Source organism: Scomber scombrus, chromosome 1 (assembly GCF_963691925.1).
Source record: "Scomber scombrus chromosome 1, fScoSco1.1, whole genome shotgun sequence".
NCBI classification, from domain to species: domain Eukaryota; kingdom Metazoa; phylum Chordata; class Actinopteri; order Scombriformes; family Scombridae; genus Scomber; species Scomber scombrus.
In genome coordinates this window covers 19069311-19092717 of record NC_084970.1, presented here as the reverse complement: position 1 = coordinate 19092717, position 23407 = coordinate 19069311, and the positions used below count along the sequence as shown (strand labels likewise).

General features: G+C 39.9%; 1 protein-coding gene across 3 annotated transcripts in view; it reads right to left on the bottom strand.

The window, feature by feature from the left end:
• Positions 1-5335: 5335 nt before the first annotated feature.
• cgnl1 (cingulin-like 1) overlaps positions 5336-23407 on the bottom strand; it is a 29222-nt gene continuing 11150 nt past the window's right edge. For all 3 annotated transcript variants that reach the window (XM_062422403.1, XM_062422412.1, XM_062422420.1), the window contains exons 9-19: positions 14929-15135; positions 14722-14826; positions 14479-14631; positions 13753-13923; positions 10929-11090; positions 10715-10804; positions 8176-8259; positions 7823-7947; positions 7305-7413; positions 7000-7163; positions 5336-6908 (exon numbers count right to left, since the gene is read on the bottom strand). In XM_062422403.1, coding sequence (XP_062278387.1) covers positions 6758-6908; positions 7000-7163; positions 7305-7413; positions 7823-7947; positions 8176-8259; positions 10715-10804; positions 10929-11090; positions 13753-13923; positions 14479-14631; positions 14722-14826; positions 14929-15135 — 1521 coding nt within the window. In that variant the 3' untranslated portion in view covers positions 5336-6757. The remainder of the gene's footprint in view (positions 6909-6999; positions 7164-7304; positions 7414-7822; positions 7948-8175; positions 8260-10714; positions 10805-10928; positions 11091-13752; positions 13924-14478; positions 14632-14721; positions 14827-14928; positions 15136-23407) is intronic.

Genomic DNA, 23407 nt, shown 5'->3' with positions numbered 1-23407 from the left:
TAGCTGTGAGCTGGAATGAGTTAGAGACATCAAACTTGGTCCAATAAGTGGAAATAATTGCACAATATAAATAAGAAATATAAGTTCAATCGGCCAGATGGTGGCGCTATAATTCACATCCCCCCGAAAAAATTTAAAAGGCCGGCACACCCATACAGTGAGTCTAATTGACTTGTAATTTGACACACATATCAAGCTCAATTATTCTAAACAAAAACCAATTGGACCATAAAAGTCTGCCATAATGGATTATTTGCCAATTTGCATAAAATTAAGATTAATGTGACATTAACATTAATGTGAATTTTTACTGTATCAAGCATTATTTCTCAGCCACAGGGAGGCTTTAATTTCAGACCCTTGGAGGTTGTAAACTCTTTCCAACGGATACAGTATCCAGTTCTGACGTCACCCCCTAATTTCATTGGGGTAAGAATGACTGTTGTCAACAACCCTCTGAGGTCTCTGGCTCTCAAGCGAGAAATGTTGGTGCTTCTATAGAAAGGTGAAATCAAATATGTAAAAACGTTTGGTTCAATTAAGAAAGTTCAAATCAATTTATTTTCTTGTTCCAAAGAAGGATGGTGGATTTTGCTTGATCCCCAATCTCGAACCAGTTTGTGAAGGTTCTTTGCTTTCACATGCTTTGCACAGCAGATGTTCTCCAGTGTGTGTCAGAAAAAGACATCAACTTGACTTGAAGGATGCTTATTTCCATGGTCCAGTGGCACCCCACCATAGGCAGTTTCTTCATTTTGGCCTTCAAGGGACAGGTGTACCAATTTGGGCTCCCTCTCACCCCTTGGATCTTTACCTGGCACTTTGCAGCAACACTTTCTCCTCAGGAGCTCTTTTGTTCCTAGTCAGTGAGTAATGTTCATTGGTGTTGTCCTCAATTCAGTGTTAGTGAGGGTATCTCTCCCCCTGCAGAGGGTGGACAACATCCTCAACCTCATCTCTCATTTTTGAAGAATGAACCTGATGGTGGTACCGATAAGCTGGGAGAGGTACAGCAGAGCGGACGTCGTCCTATTTGCTTCAGAAACATTGAAACACCAGACCATAATCAATGCTCATGCATCCTAAATCAGAGCACTGTATGCCAACAGTTGGAAACTCTCTTTCAGTTAGTACAGGGATCAAAACATGGACCCGGAGCGTTGCTCTATGCCTATATTGCTCAAATACTTGCAAATAATGCTGGTTAAGGGCCGTTCTTGGAGATGCTCCTGGTGGAACGGCCAGGAGCAGGGCCATCTTATAGGTTTCACTTTGTGACATCTGGGCTGCACCTGCTTGGGTTTCTTCCTGTACTTTTGTACCCTTTTACAGAGTTTACTTGGCTATCCCCCATCCTGTAGCAACAGTGGTCTTGTCTGCTCCTGCAGTATGCAACTAAAACTCGGTGAATACAGATTCCTTGTGACCTTGTTGGTATTTCATACCGCTTTTGAGGTTTATGAATTCTGCATGAGTGCCAGAGTTCACTGTTAATGAGAAGATTCTGTAGGAGACAACTGCTGAGTGCCAGGCCCCTTTATCAGGTTTCTTGTGTCACCCAGGTCACACATAGGACTTGTTGGTATTGGCACGTGATGCATATCCAAGTATTGTGTACTGTCTCTGGTGGACATCCAGAGTTCATTGAACCTTTGTTACATTTGTGACTCTCAATTTACATGATGGAGAAAGAGCAAAATATTGCACTCATTCAGTCTGTTCCTTAGCAGAGCTCCTATACACCAACAAGCTGATGAGCAACATGTACACAGCTGCCAGATGAAAACATTAATAGGAGTTCATATTGTGCTTGTAATAAGTTTCATGTATTGTTTGTTGCTGCAGGGAGGTTACAGTACAGTACGCACAGTTCAGGTGTTTGATCTTCTCCCCTGTGTGGGAGCAGTTGCTTGAGTAGGATTTATCTGTTGAAACCAACAACAATAGCTGCTGTCTGCGCAGCATCTCTGCAGCTTTGGAATTCACGTTGATTTATGTTTTAATTATTGCTTGACAGAAGAGCATCATTACAACTGTTGACAGATGAATGTGCGGTCTGTGATGAAATGACACTGTTTCACAATATTGCACTGTTTTGAGAAGTGAGTGGCAAACTTAAAAAGCAATTGACAGTTCAAATGTACATGCATTGCTTTGGGGGTTGGACAAACCTTGAACTCACAAACTGCTAAACTAAAGGATTGGTTCACATTTTATTAGGTCTTTCTTTAAAAAATGTCTATATGCACTTTGAAAGTATTATTGATCACTACAACTGTGCTTCTTTTCCATACTGTTCACAAAGAGATCCCTTCTTAAACCATTTCTGGGACAAAATCCACATTCCTCATTCTGTGTAAAAAACTATGAACTTCAGATGAAATTAATATGAGACTTGAGCAGCCTAAGTGAGACAAATCAAGAGGGTACCTTCCAAAGTTATAATCTTGATTTTGTAAAATATCCACTTACCAACTTGCTCAGTGATCAGTGCTCACTAAGGACACTGAGCACTGATGGGAGGATAGTGACACAAAGAGGGGATTTGTTACTAAAAACACACTAACTTAGGAAGATACCCTCTTTATTTGTCTAACTCACACTGCTGAAGCCTTATTATCTTTGGCTGAACTGTTGAATTAATGTTTACACAATGAGGACTGTGGATATTGGATTACATACAAGGAATCTCTTTGTAGCCTGTATGAACCAGAGGAACAATCAAAGCAATCCGCTCTTTGCACACAATGTACATATGAGCATAGGCTTGGATAAAATAGTGTTATAATGGACAAATCATTTGATTTGTAGAAATTGGGAGGTTTCTGGCTTTTCTGTGTATTACACAACACCTGGATTTGCCTGTACATAACAGTATTTGTATAAAATGGGTTGTTTTTAAGATATAAGTCCTTTAGTTTGTAACTGTTCTTTTCTTTCTTTTCACCGCTCTGTTGTAGCTCAGACTTACAATGATTGATATTGTGATAATGCTGTTGTGATAAGCATTTTTACAATGAAATAAAATGTAATAATAAAAAAGCACAGTAAACTAATATGACACTAATCTGATCACCAGTTTATTTGATCTGAATCCATGTATCAGTTTGCTTGGGTGGAAGGATTGACTGTGATTTCTGGTAGAGATATACCTTTAAAAAGTCCCTCTTATAATTGATTGCACCTCTGGAAATAATCTTGCTTTGTTACTTTTAGAGAAAGTTGAATGTTACAAGGAAGTTGAGGTACATGGTGGAGACTCCAAATACACAACCCTTAAAAGCAGGTTTGTCCTGCTATGCTGAAAGGATTCAACACTCAAGGTGTCTACTGCACGTTTCGCTTGGTGTTTCTGTACTTAACCTGAGTGATGTCATTAGTATTACTTAAAACATAAGCACAATAAACTTGGTGGGTGTAGGCCTGAAAATACGCTTTAAGACTGTTATCACTCAACTCAGACAATAGTTCAGACTAAATGACTCAACTAGGTCAGTATTTATATTCAATTCCATACAAGAACATTGAGCTGGATAGATGTATCATCAGGATTGAAGTATTTGGGAGCTAGACGGGTTGCTGCAGTGGGAGACTTTTTGTCTCTCTAAGCATGCAGAGGTCTGACAGTTTGGTGATGAAGACCAGACATCAGTCCCACTTACGATCCATTAAGTGTGAACCACTTCATTGTTAATGCCTTACCTCTTCAAAATGAATGAAATAGATTAGTAAGCGTGCCTTTGTATTAACAGTGATCACATTTGTGCACCAATTTACTGAAACTCACACAATCTACAAATCACAATTATTATCTGTGTTTAATAATAAAATCATATTATATTTTACAAACATTAACTTTCTGTTATTTTCTGATCTTTTTCCACCTCTTACAGCTAGGGGGCAGCATAGCACTGTTTTTTCTGTCTACTACTCTGAACAGCTTGAGTTGTTTCTAGATCCCTGTAAAACTTGTAAAACTTGAATGTTTTCTGTGTAGGACTGTGAGATACGGAGTTTCGTGTGAAAACCAGCAGCTTGTCAAAAAATCTATCCCCTTCACATCAGAAAACACCCACAGTCCCCTCCAAGACAACTCTCTCAGCTGTCTACTTTTTTATTTCCCAGCAGTCACTCTGGCTGAAGTCACTCAAGCACATAAAGGAATCCCAAGAATGATCACCTTGTTAAGCATACACAACTTTCTTTTCCCCTTTTAAGCCCTCCAGCCTGCAGCCCCTATTAGTTTACTGCTTGGCTTGACACAGAATAGAGAGAGAGAGGGAGAGAGAGAGAGAGAGAGAGAGAGAGAGAGAGAGAGATAATACTGTGGCACTTGAAAGGTTGATTTGTTTGTTCCACACAGAATAGCAACAAATGAAGGTCATGCCCTGCCAACAAAAGCCAGTCAGTCAGTAAGAATAAGAACGCTCAATCTATTCACCTCCTTTCTAGCGGTAGATTTGTCTATAATGAATGTCTCCAGGCTCCAGTGAAACATACAGCCTCTATTTAAAAAAAGGACTCAACCCACCTTAGAAGATCGTATTTTATTGTTTTACATTATTGACTCAAAGTAGATTTTCTGTCACAGAAAAATAGTAAAAACTTAAATATAAAAAGTGATGTAGATCTAAATGGGCCTGTGCTCTACACCAGGACTCCGTTTTTGTTTAACCACACACTGAGGGAGGCCAAAGCTCTCTGCTGTGAGGTGATAAGACCAAAAACACAGGATGCTTCTTATGTTCCAGCAGGGGAAATACTGACTCATACACATTAATGATAAAGAGCTGCTATTGACACAGCTGGTTTGACCATACAGAAGATGTCAGACACTTGAGTCACCCTTTTATCAGCTTTATAAACAAGTCATTTGTAAAGATCTCCAGACATTTTTTAAGATAAATAAAACTACTGTGAAATTTTCCATAAATATTTCAATTACCTGTTAATAAAATTCTTAAATTTATATCTATTCCTTCTACCTCATTAAAAATGACTTCTTCGTCTATGAACTTGCAAATATTTTTTAAAGATGTCTCCTACTTCACTGTAAAGTCCATTAGCAGTGTTTGTGCAGTGGAGGCTTCACGTCTCCACATCACACTTCTGAACTAGTTGTGACGTCATAAATCTTGCTCGTAGGTATGATTTGAGCCTTAAACTTTCCGACGAGCACAGAGAAACTTTCCACTTTCAGCAGCTGAATGTGTAAACTGAAGGCACAAGAAGAAAAACAAATATTTTGACTGGAGGGTGACTACTAAATGTTCAAAGTCGGTTGTCAGGCACAGTTCAGCAAAAGAAAAGGCATACAGGTATGAGATTCTGAAGAACTGGAAGTAACTTTATTTTAGTTTCAGCAGGATTTATGAACATACAAATGTGTACAGAGAGGTAGTGGCAGCAATTTGTCTTAATCCACTCTCCCTCCACAGGCATCAGACTCGGGCATATAGTGAGAGAGTGCAAATCATCACAGTGTAGCAAAACATCGATTGTCAATTGATCTGAAGTGACTCCCTCATTCAGTTAAAAGAAACATTAAAAGGAGGCCCAGACATGGTCTTTACAGGTATTGTAAGGTCTTATGTACACAGTGGTGCAATTCATATACACGTTTGATGCAAAAAAAACAACTTTCAGCATGTTTAGTATTAACACCGCCCCATTCAGGAGAAAAAAAATTACCAGATAGAAATGAAATCAAAGTGTTTCCAGTATAAAAACGTCTTCTGAGATGAAATGGTATTGTCTGCTGCTTTGTTCAGGGATGTAACTGCAACTGATCAGAAGTCTGATTCAGAATCAATAATCACATAAAGACAAAGACAGAGACAAAGTTAATTAAGGCATCACTACATGATGGCATGATGCATTCAGTCTCCTAGCAGATATTTAAGCAATACTGTAATGTCACTATTATTAGGAGTAACGTGATAAAATTACAGTAGATAACTATTCAGTGGATGTATTGCCATCATTCATTGATATAAAACAGTATAAAAATGTAAAGTCCCTCATTTATTGTTCCCTAAAAACCTCACTGAGCCAGGATTTTGTATATTCAACTATGAATACATTTTAAAAAAAACACCCTGGCTCTGCTTACTTCATATATTTGGATTTGATCTTCATTCATTTAAAAAAAGGTAAATATATTTCATTTAAATGAATGATACAAAAGTTAATATTCAGATATTTGATAGGCATAAAAAAGTAGAGTTAATAACCTCATAGTGTTCACAAAGGCAGTACTGGTTTTGTTGCTTTACAGTGCATTAAAGAGTGCGTCTTCAAGTTTACTAATGCTAGAATAATCATTAACAAGCACGTGTTATCCATTTGTTAACAAAGGAAAATCAACTCAGAACAGGTTGACAGACTTTCAGGTAAGACTTCATGTGGAAATGTAGACATATCAAGTTAAACAGTATTTACATGTTATTTCTACGGGACGGGTTAAACAAACTTTTAGGATATGATCCAATAATCTCAAATAATACTGAGTGAATTAAATGGACACAGAATTTGGACCCAGACATCCAGGATAATTATGTGAACTTAAAAACTCAAATAATATTTAAAACCATTAGGATGAAGAGTCTCTTAATTCTCACAATGTTGTTTCAGTGTAATATCTACAGTTTTTCCAAAAGCTGGTGGAACAGATAAGTTGATTTCAGAGGGAATCTCCAGCCATTTGGTCCGACAGTGATGCATAGAAAGCAGTTTCATCCTCGGCCTCAGGGTTCATTTACAGAGTGAAGGTGGACAACATATTGTCCTGACTAGAAGAGCGTTTGTACCCTGAAGATGAGCTGAAGTATGTCTCCCCATCAGTGCTGATGTCATCGTCGTCGTCATCGTCCAGGTTGTTGAGGAGTGGAGCAGAGGTGCTCTTACGCCTGCGAGAGACAGCGTACACATTAAGTTACAAAGAATATCTGTATATTATTTTTAGGATCTTCTTCTGTCCTGTTTTCTTTGCATTTTTACCTGATTTCACTTCGCAGAGCTTTGAGCTGACTCTGGAGCTGCTCATTGGCTTCTTGTTGCTCGTCCAGGTCTCTCTGCAGCTTCTTCTTGCCGTGCTCCAGTCGGTCAATCTCCTCCTCAGCCTCATCCATCTGCCTCTTCAGGGCCTTCAGACGCAGATTCAACTTCAAGTAGGAAACAACACACAGTGGATTAAAGGTCTTCAAGATCAACAAACACAGATAAAAGGTGGATATAAGGCTCTATTATTCCATTCAGTGAACTGAATGAGTGTTATTATGAGTGTGAGAGTGTGTATTACGTACTTGGTCCTTTTGATCTTGCATTGAGTGATGCTCTTCCTCCACTTGCATCATCATCTCTTTTACCTTCCTCTCTAGTCTGCGGTTCACCAGCTGCAGGTTGGCACGCTCCCTGCAACACATGCAGCACGATGTATCATCAAACATGTCGTACAGCACATAATACTGACTTCAAACACAAAAAATTAAGAGATTCTCTACAAGACTTGAATAACATGAGAGAAACAGATGGTTCCTCTAAATCAGAAAATGATTAAAAAGTCACAATATAGCCCCAAAACCAATAGATCTCAACTTAATCCTTTATCTAGTTCTGATATTTACAGTGTTTCTTATTCCAATATTAGCTCCAACTTTGTAACTTAAATCCATCAGTGTCTAAGTATGAACTTCTGTCGCTATTTAGCTGTCATACGCAGCTTAATGAACCTTTTCAAACGTCCACTTAAATCTTTCCTCTTCCTCATCATTTTAATCACAGCACACCTCAGCTCTATTCCCAATCCAGGTTTTCACCTCACCTTTCCTCCCCCTCAAGCCTCTCCTCCAGCTCCTGTACACGATTCTCCAGCTGAGTAACCAGACCCTCTTTGTTGGACTTCTGGGAGCCCTCTAGATGAGACACTCTGCTTTTCAGGTCTTTGTTCTGGAGTAAGTCAGAAAGATTAAAAGTAGTTAGGTGCTTGACTGGACAAATGTCTGTTTATATAATTAATACATACAAGTGGAAACTGATGTGGGAATGGATCAGATCTATTAAGAAACAGAATGATAATGAGAAGACGTATGAATGAAATGAACTGGTGCTTTGGTTTGAGTTTGGAGAGTAACACTGTGTGTAGTTGTGGTTTCCTCCAGACAGGAGAGTGTGTACCTGTCTCTCCAGAGCCATCTTGTCACACTCCAGGTCCTGTCTGCTAGCCCTCTCCTGCAGGAGTTCATTCCTCATCTGCTCCACCTGTCAAGCCGAGCCCAGACACTGTCATCTATGTGGTCCCACACAGTCTGGTGACAATTATTATCAGACACTGCCTGAGTCTCACTCACAACAAAAACCTACTGTGACGCTCAGTGAGTCAAAATGCAAAACAATGGAAGAGTTAATGCTGAAAAGGCTATAGTTAATTGTTGAGCTGGATTTTCTAGTTTGGCAGCATTCCACCTTTTGTTGAGTTCTTAATGTCACGTCTCAGTGACACAAGGTTAGAGGAGGGGGGGGAAAAAAATCAATTACAGTAGTTTCTGCAGAGAATATACTGCTGTTGGCTTCCAGGCTATACAAACTGTTTCAGTTATTAAACTTGGCAAGACTTCTGTGTGTAGTGCGTAAACAACAAAATATGTTTATTCTTTCCTACTGAGTTTGATAAAAATAAATGAATACCAAATTAATTACTGTTTGCTAAATGTGAAACTACAGCTAGCAGACAGATAGCTTAGCTTGGCATAAAGACTGGAAACAGGGGAAACTATTAGTCTAGCTTTGTCCAAAGGTGAAAAATAGCGCTCTCGTTTGTATAATCTGTACAAAAACCACAGTGTAGAAATGACAAATTGTGGTTTAACAGGATTATTTGTAATTATGTGTTTACTTTCATAAAGAGTGAGGCTATGCTAAGATAACTGCATATTAGCCTTATATTAAACAGACAGACATGAGCATGGTATCAATCTTTTCATCTAATCTAACTATGGTGTTATTGTGCATCAACTCACTGCACACTGAGGATAAGAAACTTAATGAATGCAGAGATTGTACGAATATGACTGTTCAGCCTACTTCAAAAGAGATGATGAAAACTAATCGATACAGTGGTGATGGTTCTTTCTTTGTGAGAGGAGCTTAGAATTGGTGATATTTTATGCCAATTAGCGGGTGACAGTGGGCTGCTCTGATGAACGATGGCCCCTATAACTGGTGCACCCAGCACAGTGCTTGAGGGAGCTGAATCAGCAGACTGGAACATACAGCGAAACTAATCTGCTTTGTGAGAGACGGCAGGAGAGGAGAGGGGAGATTACTCTCATTTAGACAGGAGAGGAGCACCTGGTGCCAGGAGAGACGCAGGTGTTCTTCCTGCTGCCTCTGCTGCAACCCCACCACCCCATAGCCATACATCCCCCCTCTCCTCCCCACAGACATTAGAGCACACACGCTACCCGCATGCACGTGTGTGTGTGTCTGTGCGCACACAGGCAAACACACACCACGACCACTCAACCTACTCCACTCTGACTGCACAAAGCTCGAGTGTTGCCTTGACAACCGACCTCAGCCTCATGCTGAACCAATGCCACTTTGTCACAATGCCACTCTTTTCTCTCTGCCAGGATTTTTTAAAAAGGGAAACCATTTAAGGAGATTTAAATACTATACTCAACCACACTAAGCCTCTCTTGATGTCGCTACGCACTTTATTTAACATTTTGATCAGTACCTGTGAATATGTGTCAGCTCCAGACTGAGGGGAAGCTGTAACCAAGCCAAATCTTACAGGCCTGCATTTAGAGCTCATATCTTTATAGTTAAGGTAATGGAGTTGCAAATGACTGGACCATGTATTACACAAGATACATACATTAACTACAAAAACATTTGGGTTGCTGTATTACAGTGTTATTTAAAAAAAATACAGAGCCAACATCCTCCCTCTGATTACTAAGCACTCTCCCATGAACAAACAACAAACCTAACAGCACAGTGACTTTATCTAAATGTCAGTTCACAGTGCTTCTGTCAGCAGCTTTATCACAGAGGAAGGAAAACTGGAGCATTTATTTTTGAGGATATAAAAACTGCGATCAAGCACAAGAACCAAGAACTGGATTTGTTCTGAAAAGATGAAGTTACAGAGCGTAATTTCCAAGTGAACTCCACAACCTGAAAACTTGAGACATTTGGCAGCTTGCATATTTTGGCTTTGGCTCCGCATTAAGAGGGGTCTTTTGTGACTGGTGCATGAAAATTGGATCGACGTTCGTAGACCACGCTGGCAGGCTTCCAACCTGCCAACCTGAATGATTATGTAAGATCATCTTACAAAGCAATAACCTGTCCACTTAATTCAGAACACGAATAAACAGGACATTTTTGGAGTGCAGAATCAGTATGTACAGACACCTGAGTGTGCATGAAAGAACTGATATAAACCTTCAACCTACATTTTAATCATATAGGACTATATTTGAGGCCTGAAATTGTTTTGTGTGGGTCACATGATGGTGTTCATTCAGAGATTAGTGGCTGTAGTCATGATGTTAGGGGTGGAAGACAAAGCAACAGGAGATTTGGATATCATTTACAGGTTGAGATGGAACAGAGACACATCTGTGTGAACTAAAGTGAACATGGACGGCAGATCACTGACACAGTTGAGCACTGATAATGAGAATGTGTTGAGTGTGTGTTGTACCTGCTCTCTTCCCCGGTCTATCCTGTCCATCAGCTGGTCTCCACTGTGGCGCTCCTCATCCAGGTCCAACTCCAGCTGAGCAATCCTTTCCTGCAGAACACAACATTGACATCCGTTTGGTCACTAAGTATTTCTATCTGAATGTGTTTCTGTTAATCCGCTTATGTTAATGACGAAAACTTTAACGTTGGCTTTATTTGACACCATAATGTACCTCCATGAGTTTCAAGTGTCGAGATTTATCTTCTTTAGTGTGGGCGTTTGTCTGGGCCTCCGCCTCCAGATCTTGAACCTTTATGTCCAACGTCCTCTCACTGTCCACAGCCTCGTCTCGCTCCTGCTGACACTGCCGCAGGTCCTCCTCCCGTCGTGAAAGCTACATTGTGGGCAAAAAACACTTTAATACATGAACATACTTCAACATCTGTAAAATTACTGAAACCATCATTGCTTTTTATTGCTAAAACATTTAAGCGCCCTGCATAAATAATGACACCAGAGGACACCTGAGGATCAGTGAAACTGGTCTAGCAGGGGTTCAGTATCTCATTAAAGGACCCTCTGTATGCTATAAATACTTCAGCAGTAAAAGTGGCTTTAACCCAGCTCTCCTGCTGAAAGTCCATCTCCGTGTCCAACATGTCACCCTGCTTCTTATCAAAGTATCAGTCTCATAACAATGACCAACAATTTAGTTGCTTCTTAGGAAAATGATTATATGGTTCCCCTGAGTGACTAATGAGGCCAGCACAGCCAGTTGTTCATCCAGCAGCAGTGACGCCCACTGTAACTGCCCCCACTGCTTAATGCTACGACAATGAAAAATCATCATATGCCCTTATTTCTCACCCGAAACAAATATTTGGCCATTAGTGCAGAATTATTCCATATTTCATCGTGAAAATACTTCAGTAAGACCTACTGTAAACCATAAAACTAGAACTGGGTATACAAAGACATATTAAGTGTAATAATTAGATAATTACCCATCCTCTCTCATGCCCTGAATACCTGTGAAATGAATGAACTGCTGTATTAATGAGGGAATGACTTAAGCCTGGTTAAATAAAAGGGGAAAAGACGTATGTATGTGGCCTACGCTAGTAATTTTAGTGATGGTCTGCCAAGTTCACATGGGTGGAGAGACTGGCGGGGCATTGCAAAACAGCTGGAAAAGTGCGTTCACTGTGTTCAGTCCAGAGCAATCAGTTTGTCAGGAGAGGTGGAGGAGGAGGATGTGAATCCAGCCAGCACAGCTTTCACAACAATGATATCACAAGACATCCTCCTCATCCTGTGAGGCAGCTGGACAGTGATACATCAGTTTGGATGTAGACAGCAAAAAAGGAAGAACCTGTAAGCTGACCTTGTCCTTACATTAAACACTCATCAGTCAGGAACATCCAAATCAATTCATCTGTAAAATTGACAGTTAGGATGTCAAGTAAAGGCTGCAGCTCATTTCTACAGGACATACCCAGAAGAGAAAATATGTTTTTTACAGCATGTTGTTGCATGTTGCTTCAAAGCGTAAACCTGCCAAAAGCTCTATTAAAAAGGTACCCAGCTGAGTTTTCATATAAACAGACAGAGTTTGTTTACAGTGTTAGTGTTAGGGTACATTGGGTGTGTCCTTAAGGCCTAACAAACAGGCTGAATGTATTTCCTACCTCATAAAACATTTGCAACGTGTTTTTTAAAATGTTTTGAAATCTACTTTGTTTACAATAGCTTGCAGTCTCCTTCTTCTCCTCCTTTTCTGGCACATCACTCCCTTTTATGACACATAACACTTCTAACAGTTACCTCCCTCTGCAGTCAGCAGAAATGTGTATCCCCCTGAGCTCATGGTGTACGTTTTGTTCTTGTGTCGTGCTTTTAGTACACAAGACACAAACAATTCAGGGACTCGCCCCACTAGTGGTCAAAATCTCCACAGGGAGCCTGTTCATTTTAGACATTCTTTGTTTTGTTGCTCTCTCTTCTTCTTATGTAACCACATCAAACTTCAACACTGGACATTTGAACTCAGTGTAACAGAAAGCGTCAGACTCATTTGGAAAAAAACTATATATTCCTGCTACAAATCCATGGAAGGACAATATCACACAACATCGGTTTATAACCTGGATTTAAAAAAAACCCTAACTAAATTAAATTATTATTATGCACTTGCTGCCTCTGGAACTGAAATGAGTAAAAAAAAAAAAAAAAGACAGTAAATTACATCTCAGTAACTTTTTACAGCTGAAAACCAGTGATATTCTTTGTACTATTATGTGATCATAGTGCCTGTTCCATGCTACAGTGCATCCTGAGAGTATTCACACATTTCAGGTTTTTATTTTTTTTAAATTTGCAAAAATTTCTAAAAAACCCTTTTTCGCTTTCTCATTATAGGGTATTGTGTGTAGATTGAAAAGGAATTTAATCAACTATGGAATAAGGCTGTAACATTTTTTTAACACAATTTTCACTGAACTGTAAAACTATTTCTGGCTGGTCACTGTAAATATGCCCTTCCTCTTTAAGTAAATGTTACATAAATACATAAAAAAAATATGAGCCGTTCACTTACCAACACAAATTATTCACATTTGTCTATTTCCACTTTCAACAAAAACATTCCTAACATTCCCAAATGCCGACAAGGATAAATTGCTTAAGTGCAAACAATGCAGGGTGGTCAGGGGTTGGGAAGTTTCACTATCATGGTATTAAATGAGCACATTTCAAAGAAATATAAAGGAATTCACCACATTTCCCTTTTAATTCTAACACTGAGCGTAAACATCAATTTTAATAAGTATAAAAGATTTTCTCTGACTTGGCGCGACTACTTCAGTATAATACTACGTTGTGGGTTTGAGAAGGGGGAGCAAAAATACCTAAGTGATGACATCGCCCTCTGAAAGGAGAAGATGATTTTGAACTGGCTGAGTCAGAACAATGGGAGGCTCGGTCAGCCTGTCTAATGATGGCCTTGATTTGACCACTCTCACCATGAAAGCAGCGTCAGCATTCAAAGCTTACTGTACCTCTTCTTGCAGAGTTTTGTTGGCCAGTAGATACTTGTCAAGCTCCTGTCCTCGCTCTTTCAGAAGCTTTTGCAGCTCGGCCAGCTCCCGACGGTTCTTCTCCTTATAAATATCAATCTGCTCCTGCAGCTCCCGAGTGGACGACTGTGACGCCTCCACAATATCATTCATCTGCAGCCACAGTGAGCGTATGGGCCAAAAAAAGGACATGTGAGAACTAAAATTAGGTTTACGGAATGAATGTTGCAATAAAATCTGAATACTGAACCTGAATATTTTGAATCCCTAAATTTTAATTACAAAAGTTAAATAGTTTATTGGTCATGGAAAAGAAGGCACTCTTACTTTTACTGTATTTCTGCTCTGAGGCTACAAACAGGTCAATGTTTTAAACCAATATCTCTGACTAGAGTAGAGTTTTTATATACATATATGTTTTCACCTTGCCTGAGGACCAGATTTCCATCTTCAAGAGCCCCCTAAGCTTATCTGGACTGCATGTGAAACTGAGTGGGCACTTTTTTTTTAACTACAAACAACAAACAATCACTCAAATCTTAAAATTAAAAAAAAAATCTAATAAGGTATTTATAAGTATTAAAGATTAATGACCAAAAACATTTCACCAACTTGATCCCAACTGAAATCAGCAATCAGAGTCCAACTCTCCTTGTGAGGTAACTGCTGAGAGGGATGTTACTGTAGTGCAGACTCAAGTACGCTCACCTCCCTCTGAAGTTTGTCTATGGTACGGTCCAGCAGCCTCCTCTCGTCTTCGATATCATTTTTCATGTTCTTGAACTGCTCCTTCTGAACCTTCTCTTCTTGTAACCTCTCCTCCAACTCCTTGTGTTCACTGCTCAGTTTGGCGAAGTTCCTCTATAGAGGGACACAGTGGTAAATATGTTTAATTGTACTTGTGGTAGGAATCCAGATTTTTTTCCCCCACATAATGTGTAATGAGCTCACCTGCACATCCTCTAGCCGGATGGTTAATGCTCGGTTGGCACGAGACATCTCCTCTTCTTGCTCCTTAATTTCAGCCAAAGACTCTTCCAGTTGCTTCTTCTCTCTCTGTTAAAGTGCAAATTATGATACGTAAGACTTCTATACAATATGCTGCACAGAACCAGTAACTCATCAAAAACAGCATCAGTGCGCTCCTTGACACCTCACCTCCAGTCGGCCAGATCTGTCTCCCAGCCTGCTCTCCTGTAGTTTGGCCTCATCGATGATGCGGTTGAGTTTGGCCACCTCATTTTCCAGCTCCTGTGCCCGCCTGCGAAGCCGCTCAGTCTCTAGGGTCAGCCGTCCTGCTTGGCCCTCTGCCGCACCCTTGGCTGCCTCCACTTCAGTCTTCTCACGGACAGCGGATGCACTGCTCTGAAGATCAGAATAAGACATGAGTCTTCAGCACAAAGGAACCAGGAGTCTGTGACACTCAACAGAAAGTGGAACAATGGTGCATGATGGAACATTTGAGACTCCCTGAAATGCCTCATGCAAAAAAAGCTATTTGTATCGCTCAGCTTCTCACTGAACCTTTTTTGCTGTGGAGACGCAGAATAACAATGTCGTCCTGTAATTCTTTCACACTTCATAATAAACCTCAATTGAAGGCAACTAGATCTGAGCTTTCATTCACCTCCGCTGAATGAGGGCCAAGACAGGGCAGAGAAAGGGCAGAGCAAAGCAGTTTTTCAACTTAACATTTCTAAACTGCACTGAGACGTCCTTTTAGACATGTCTTGTCACCAGTACCTGTTAGAAATAGTTAGAGATTCCCTCCTATAGCTGCAATTTCAATGCATTGGGGGGCCCTCTGAGCTCTCCCTGTGCCCAGATTTATATATGAAGAGTCTGATTTGGCTCTGACATTTCAAGGTGGGGTGTTGTGAAGACAGAAGGACTGAGAGACAGATGGAAATAAGTGTGCCAGAGAACAAGACAAAGACAAACAAAACTGACAACAACCACACAATTCAATCAGTGCAACAGGTTTCAGTTGTGTTGACAATCCTCCGCTGAGTGACAGCGTCAGTTAGGCAGCAGACACGACAAAAGTTTGTTTAGAAACACGATTTTTTTTGTGTGGTATGTCAGAAAACAGGTTTGACAGTTTCCTGTTCATCGGCGGTCGCAAAACTACAACAGATATCTACAAAATCTATAGCTATTGTTTCACTACATAAAGGAAACTGGTGAGGTTTATGCTTTCCTCCTGCATTGGCAGGTTACTATTTGTTATTCATCACACACAGTGATGACATCCAAGTACGTCACTGCACATGTGTGCGCACATAAGCACACACTCATTCATACACACCCTGCTGCCTTGAAAAGCCGACTGATTGAGTTGTACCACAGTGGATGACACACTGATGAAAGGTGGCACTGGCACGAAAAACTGGTTTGTTACTCTCCAACAGAAGACTTCTGTAGTGCTGCAAAAATCCTGACAGTGGACAACTTCCTGCTAAATTACATCATAATCAACAAGAAGGAATCATAAAATATAAGTTCAAATGACAATAATATCAGAAAAAACTACATGGGTTACAATAGATAATAGTTTTATCAGTTTAGCTAGTGTTAGTGGGCATTATACAGTAGTTTGAAAGATGGTAACTTATTTAGAAATGCAAAATTAGCTTATGCTGGGACCCAAAGTCTACAACTCTTCAATCATTAATACCCTTTGTGACAAAGGTGAAAGGCCTTATTGGTAAGCTCATCTTGCTGTCAATGTGCGTGAATAGAGACACCTCCTGTACTAGAAAGGTGACGAGTCCCTCCCTGCTTCAGTGCTGGCAGGCCAGTCAGACCTGTTTCCCCTGTCATCATAGAGCTGCCCTCATCTCTGCTTCAGTGGTTAATTTAGTTTAGCCACAGCTTTGCAGACTCATACTGAGAGACTCAGAGATAACACTGTTTCAGCTCTCAAGATCAGCCATACTAATGAGAATGAATATGTCAAATTACTACAGAGATTAAATGTGATGTATATACAAATATATAATGTATTTTATAGCTGATCAATGCTTCTAACTGACCTTGATCTGACCAAACTCTGCACATCGGTTTGTGATTGTGATCGAGTTACATTATTTTTTCTACTTCTAAGAATAACAGGTACTGGTAATCCACACAGTTGTTATTGCTTGCGTTATGATTGTGTTGAGGGTGGAAGCCTCGGAATGGAAATATGGACAGGACGAGTGAGGAGGGGGGCAAAACACAGCTTTCACTACAATAATAAAGCCTCGATAATGTGTGTTGTCAGTGTTCCCTTTTCACAACATACACAACAAGTTCAGCCATCACGCCTCTCTGCCTGTCCCACTTCCCACACTGGGTAATTTCAGTTGAAAACATGGGCAAAGCCACCGAGCCAGGGAGACGTCTGCTGTCTGTGAGAGGAAGCAGGAGGGACGCAGTGATGTTTGTGGAAGCTTGTGGAAAGATCACCTTTTCTTAAACTGTAAGACAAAAAATGTCACCTCTAATGTTACGATTAGGTGCATAAGAACCATTAATATTACCCATTAGCCAACTAATGTCTTATGATTGTTTATTTAGTTCGTATGAGGCTTCAATAGTTTGATTTTTTTCGTAGTTCCTACAATGAAAAGTTAATAATTCATTAAGTGTTAAAACATTATTAAAGATTAGCTAACAATCACTGAAGGATTAGTACTAACATAACAATCAGTTTATTTGCTATTTAGACAACGATTTATTTAATGTATCCATTTATTAATACAATTTTCTATCAGCTATTTAAATACAAATTTAACAAAGAGGCTGCCAACACAAGCTGACTTGAGTGTATTGGTATGATATCATAGCGGAATATGTGGTAATATGACTCGTTTTTTTCTCTAACCTAACTCAAAGTTTGACTTGTGTGCTCATACTGTTTGTATTAAGTTGCACATTAACTAACTTTGTGCAGCCTTTGAAGTGCAGCATGAATGCTGAAGTGAAGCAAGTGTTGCAGGTCGTGTGCTGTAGTGAAATCCTGGCTTTCAGTTATTCCCACCAAATCAGCTTTCATTGTAACAAAAGAGCCGATAGTCCTAAAATAAACACAGCTGCAACAGTAACCCACAACCAAGCACAGTGTTGGTCATTTTCCTGTGTTTCTTCATGCCATATTTCTCTGAACAGTTACTTTGGCGCGATTAATCACTCAGTGAGAACAAAGTCAATTTCAAAACATCATACACTGTAAACAAGCCGTCATGTAACCTGTTAAGTAGCTAACTACATGTAACCATGTTCATATTCACCTCTACAGAGACCTATGAGTAGACAAAGACAACTGAATACATACAGTACCTTCATCATTTCTAACAAACTGGGAGTTTTCCCAAATTAAGTCATTTTCCATAAAGCCAGCTGCTAACATATTGTCATTTCTTTCCCCTCCCCCTTCCTGACATTGCAATGCATGTCTTTTGTTTTCCTTTTTCGGAAGACAAACACGTTAGAGGTATTTTTTCCTTATATTTTCACACCATCTGGTAGACTGAAAACGTTTTTTTCAAGAAAACCCAACAGAACGGAGATTGATAATATTCCTTGTGTGATTTGTTTACACTTGTTATATTCATGACATTCAAATGAATGTCAAATTTCAAATGTATTAATGTTGAAATAATATAATATTGAAAAAATGTCAGACTTTATTTATGGCGCGATGTAACATGTTTACTATTTTAATTTGATTTGCACTGTCAGGAAAGTATTTTGATGAAGCCATCACAAGGCCATTAAACAAATCTTGCCATGTATATCACAAACTATTACAACACTAATTACATCAATTTACTTAATTACTACTATTACTATTACTACTACTATGTAAAAATGCTTTAGGCTCCCTGGTAAATTGTTCATTTGCCAAATGATGACAAGCTATTTCCGTTTTTTTTCACGTGTGCACTCAGCTGGAGGTAGTCCAAATCAGGATGCACTCAAACCCATCATTTCCGTCTTTCTGCTGCAGCTGCAAAAACATGCTAACTGATTATACCTTTACAAATAGACGCAACACAACAGAAACTAAATGTCGCTTCTGCAACAGATCCAGAAAGAAGAAACTTTCTCTCACATTTTCTTTTCTGCTGCTGTTGAATTCTTTCTCTTTGTTTCCTGCTCTTCCCCCGTTGTCTTTACTCATATGTTTACTGCCTCTCACATGTTTCTTGCCACCATTTGTGTTCATTTAAATTCCTTTCTATGTTATATGAACCAATCAGAGGATGGATGTTGATTTCAAAATGTTGTGATCTTCAGACAGAGTATAACATAACAAAACGATGAGTGTTGTAGACATGTAGTTTTTGTTTATTGGCCAGTCACCTGCTTTGAAGAGAAAATTAAGTCATCAATCCTGCTTGTCCTTATCGCAGGTCTGTGACAGCTGAAGTGATGTAAAGAGAGACAAATTTCCTTTGTTTGATATATTTTAAAGCCAAAAAAGCAAAGAATAAAGACAGACATGTGGCTAGATGTCCAAACATGCCTTAGTAAATGTAGCATAAAACTGACCAAGGTCAGTCAGAGTACAGGTCATTTCCTGCATCACATTATCTGTACCCAACTCTCCTATCAGGGAAATAAATAACACAACTCTACTGACTATGCAGACGCCTTGATTTGCTTTGCCAGCAAGTATGTGTTACAAACACAGCAGTTTCCGTTATTAAAAAAAGGCCCCCAGACCTGAGGTTAACTGGAACAGAGGGTCTGTCATGAACTGAAAGGGAGGATTGAAGTAGAAATTAAAACGTGACAGCTGAGAAGCACTGGCATCTCTTTGGTCAAAAGAGGAAAGTAATCAAATCTTGTCTTGTCCTCAGAGAAATGGAAACACAAACCTCCTTTAAAAGGAGTCTCTGTGCTGAGCCAAACTGCAGGCGTGCAGGGGTTTTTGGGTATAAAATGGGATTACAGATCCTAGTAGAGATTGTAAAAATATAAACGCTCTCAGAGACACGATGTTTCTCTAGTTTAAAATAAAATGAATAAAAAGAGCATTTGAGAAAGTTGTTTCCTAAATAGATTTTTGATTAAATGTCCTCAATCCTGCCAAAAGTGACAAATATGACTCTTGAAATTTGGTTGTTGACACAATAAACACTATCTGCTGACAACTAAGACCAACTGCAGTTATCACATAAACAGGCAGAGCTTTACTACATTAAAAAGTTTTGAAGTGCCTTCATTACGTTTCACCTAACTTGCAAGATTAGTAAAACTACAAATTATTCAGAAAAGAGAACATACCCTATCTCACCATCTGTGATGACCACAAGGCTGCCTAGTTTATTCTTTACTAATATTTCACTCCCAGTCACTCACTGCTTCAACCAAAAGACTTTCTGTGGGTCAATACAGACCTATCTAAAGCGAACATTTACTTTTTGTGTCTCCTGGGAGCAGATTTGATCACGCTGGTTTCCGTGATCTCATGCTCGCCACAGGTTTCTGGACATTAAAAACAGAGAGAGTATCTGATCTACAGCATCTTTGTACAATATTCAAAAAGTCTGTAAATATATTCATATCTAAAATGTAAAATCATGCAATGTGAAGCTAGAAAATATGAGGTGAAGTACCAGTTCTTAAAAATACTTGCAGTAATTACAGGGCATTTGTCAAATTAGGAAAGTGAGTTGAGTGTGGTTCAGAGTTTGACTTATAGGCCCCTTGATGCCAATTTAAATCTTGCACCACCATTCTGGCCAAAACTCAAAGGCTCAGTTAAGACTCAGCAGAAAGACAGGAGAAAAGTGGGGAGAAAACTCTAAGTGCCAGTTTTCCAGGCTAAAGACCAAAGAAGACAAGGTTTGAATAAACCTGTGAGCCACAGAAGGAATGCCAAAATCCACATCCCACAACAATCACACTAACTGCTCGAATATGCACGGCTCGGCCCACTGATAGAACATCAGGCTCTGATTCATTATTTCATTAAAAAAATAACGATTTCCTACAATTTCAAAGCAATACACACAAACCGCCATAAAATGCACAGCTTGATGAACGTCAAGCTTTTGACCACTAGTCTCAAATCCTGTGGTTCATCTCAATAAGAGATGTGCATGTCCACTCCAGCATGTTGTTCTGGCAGATTAGGCTCCCACAACATCAACGTTCAGGCTCAGGCAGCGAGTAACAATAAACACCAAATCCAGGCTTGGTTTCACAGGGTTGTGACCCTCATACGGCCAGGCAGCAACATTTTTCTGAACTACACCTTTTCTGACTGAGCTAATGAACATTTTGTCTCCGTTTTTTAAAGTGTTAATGTCATCAAATATATACATCTATCATAATCGTTATTTGAAGCCCTGGAAGATGTAATATTCCTACGAGTATAAACAGCTAACTCCTTGCCGTCTCTGTCAAGACCAAGAAACTGTCCATCATTTCCTTCCTCCCTCGCTGCCCTGCATCTGTGTCTTCCTCTTTCCAGCCACCTGCTAAATCAGCTCCTAAAGCTACGCTGGGAAATATAGTGCTATCATCAAACACACAGACTCATGCAGGAGTCTTTACTTTCAAAACAAGCCTGAGGGGGGACTCTTCTCTGGGCTACGTCAGTCTGATGATCAGACAGTGAGACTTCAGTTTACACACTGGCAGAGATTACTCAAGAGGCAGGTTGAGATACGAGCGCGTGGATGGCACCGGCTAGAAAATGAACTGCATTTAGGTGAGTGGGAGATTTATGTGGAGTCTTGTGTGTAAACTGTGGAGTTAGGAAATGAAAAAATACAGCATTTGTGGATTGAGGTAACAGATAAGAGCATGATAATAATGTGGCCGTGTTACACACTGTGGCTCAGGGCTGTGGGTGAAACATAACAAGAGCTGGAAATGGTGTGATAAGCACAAGGTTCTGTCTTTACAGTTAGGCTGGGCTGAGACCTATTAAAGTCTCTAACACTGTGTGGAGCGTTGTAGCGATGGAGATGCAACTGCAGCACCCTGAAGAGGCACAAATGAAAAGATCTGAGCCTCTCCCGCAGGTTGTGGGTGGGTGCACTGTAACAGAGCTGGAGCCGAGTGAAGAAGGTCTGCAGGGTGCACATTCTCCACTTTGACCCTGGCTTTCTTGGAAACAAACCCTCCTCTCTACTCGCTGCACCTCATCTTTCCACATTTTTTGCATACCAACACATGCGGACGTGAAAGATCAAACCAGTTTCAAATGTGCAGATGTCTTTTGTTACAGAACACTGAGAAATTAGGTTGGTAACACTTGTCTAAATAAGCAAATTCACTCTCTCTGTCTCTCTTGCTCTCGCTCGAGAAAGTTTTGACAACAATTTTTTAACTTTGATTAAATTCCTCAGATTTCAGCTCACTAAAAACACAATGCAGCTTTCAATTGAAGACACAAAACAGCCCCCCCCCCCGTTCCTTTCAGGGGGTCGGCCATGCATCCCCTTCTTTACAGCATACTGACCCACTTATTCAGCATGTCCCAACCCCCGCTGCTATTATTGTGTGAAACAAACTCATCATTCATTTTCAACTGAGGTCCACAATTACCCCCGCTCTTTCAGGGCACAGAGAGAAGAGGAGACACGACGTAACTCAGGGATAGCAGCTCATTAGATTAGTGATGGCTTGCCACTGCAATTAACCAGTATACGGAGCAATTTAGTGCTCCAGTTTCCAGCATTCTTCTCTGCATGGGACACACTGGTCAGCACAAACATCAGGGCCACACAAAAGGGGGCGGGGGGTTGCACTTTGGCTGGAGATGGGGAAAAAATAATAATAAAAAGATGCACAGTTCCCTCTGACTCTCTTTACTCTGTTCAACACTTCACACCACAAATTGTACATGAGATAATAAGTAATTTTCACTTTTAATGTCAGACTTTCTCATTAACCTCTTGCTCTATAGGCTTTGGGTTTTGATATTTAACCTAATTTTTTAAGAGATTTGTTTTAATAACCAAACTTACAGAGAATTTATAACCTAAATGCTTACAAAATGCTTATTTTCTAGCTAAGGCTACAAAATTACTTAACCATTTGCACATTGCCCCGATATAAAGAGTTTATATAAATGGCATATTATGTAAAACATAAATGGACCCACTGTATAAATCTGAGTTAATGTTTCTGCATGATAATTAACAGTTACAGCCAATTTAATCTATAAATGTCTCACAAAGTGTAACCTAAGGACACATAACATTAATTCGAGGACAAGAGGAAAGGGCTCCAACGAGTAAGAAACTTTTAAGTCTTACAAGAGGAATAAACAATGACTTCATCTTTCCAAGTGATAACAAAGCACTGAGGATAAACCCCTCATGCCGTACTCCCTCGGGGGAGCAGTACCTCTTTTTGACAAAAAGAAATGTTGTCATAGACTCTTAACAGAGTGATGTGCTGGTGTAGACCCCCACCATGCCTGCAGGAAGCCGAGAACAAGGACAACTTCCACTCTTTGAGACAAACAGGACACACGTGAGTCACACAGCGACCTACTGAAAACAATGTGTCTTCAGTCCTCACAGTGTGCCGCCTCCTTCCATAAACGGCTGCTCATCTCATCTTAACTCACCTTCCTGCGTTTTGGTGCAACAGTTGATAAGATGAACACCTGCTCTAAAGAGATTCA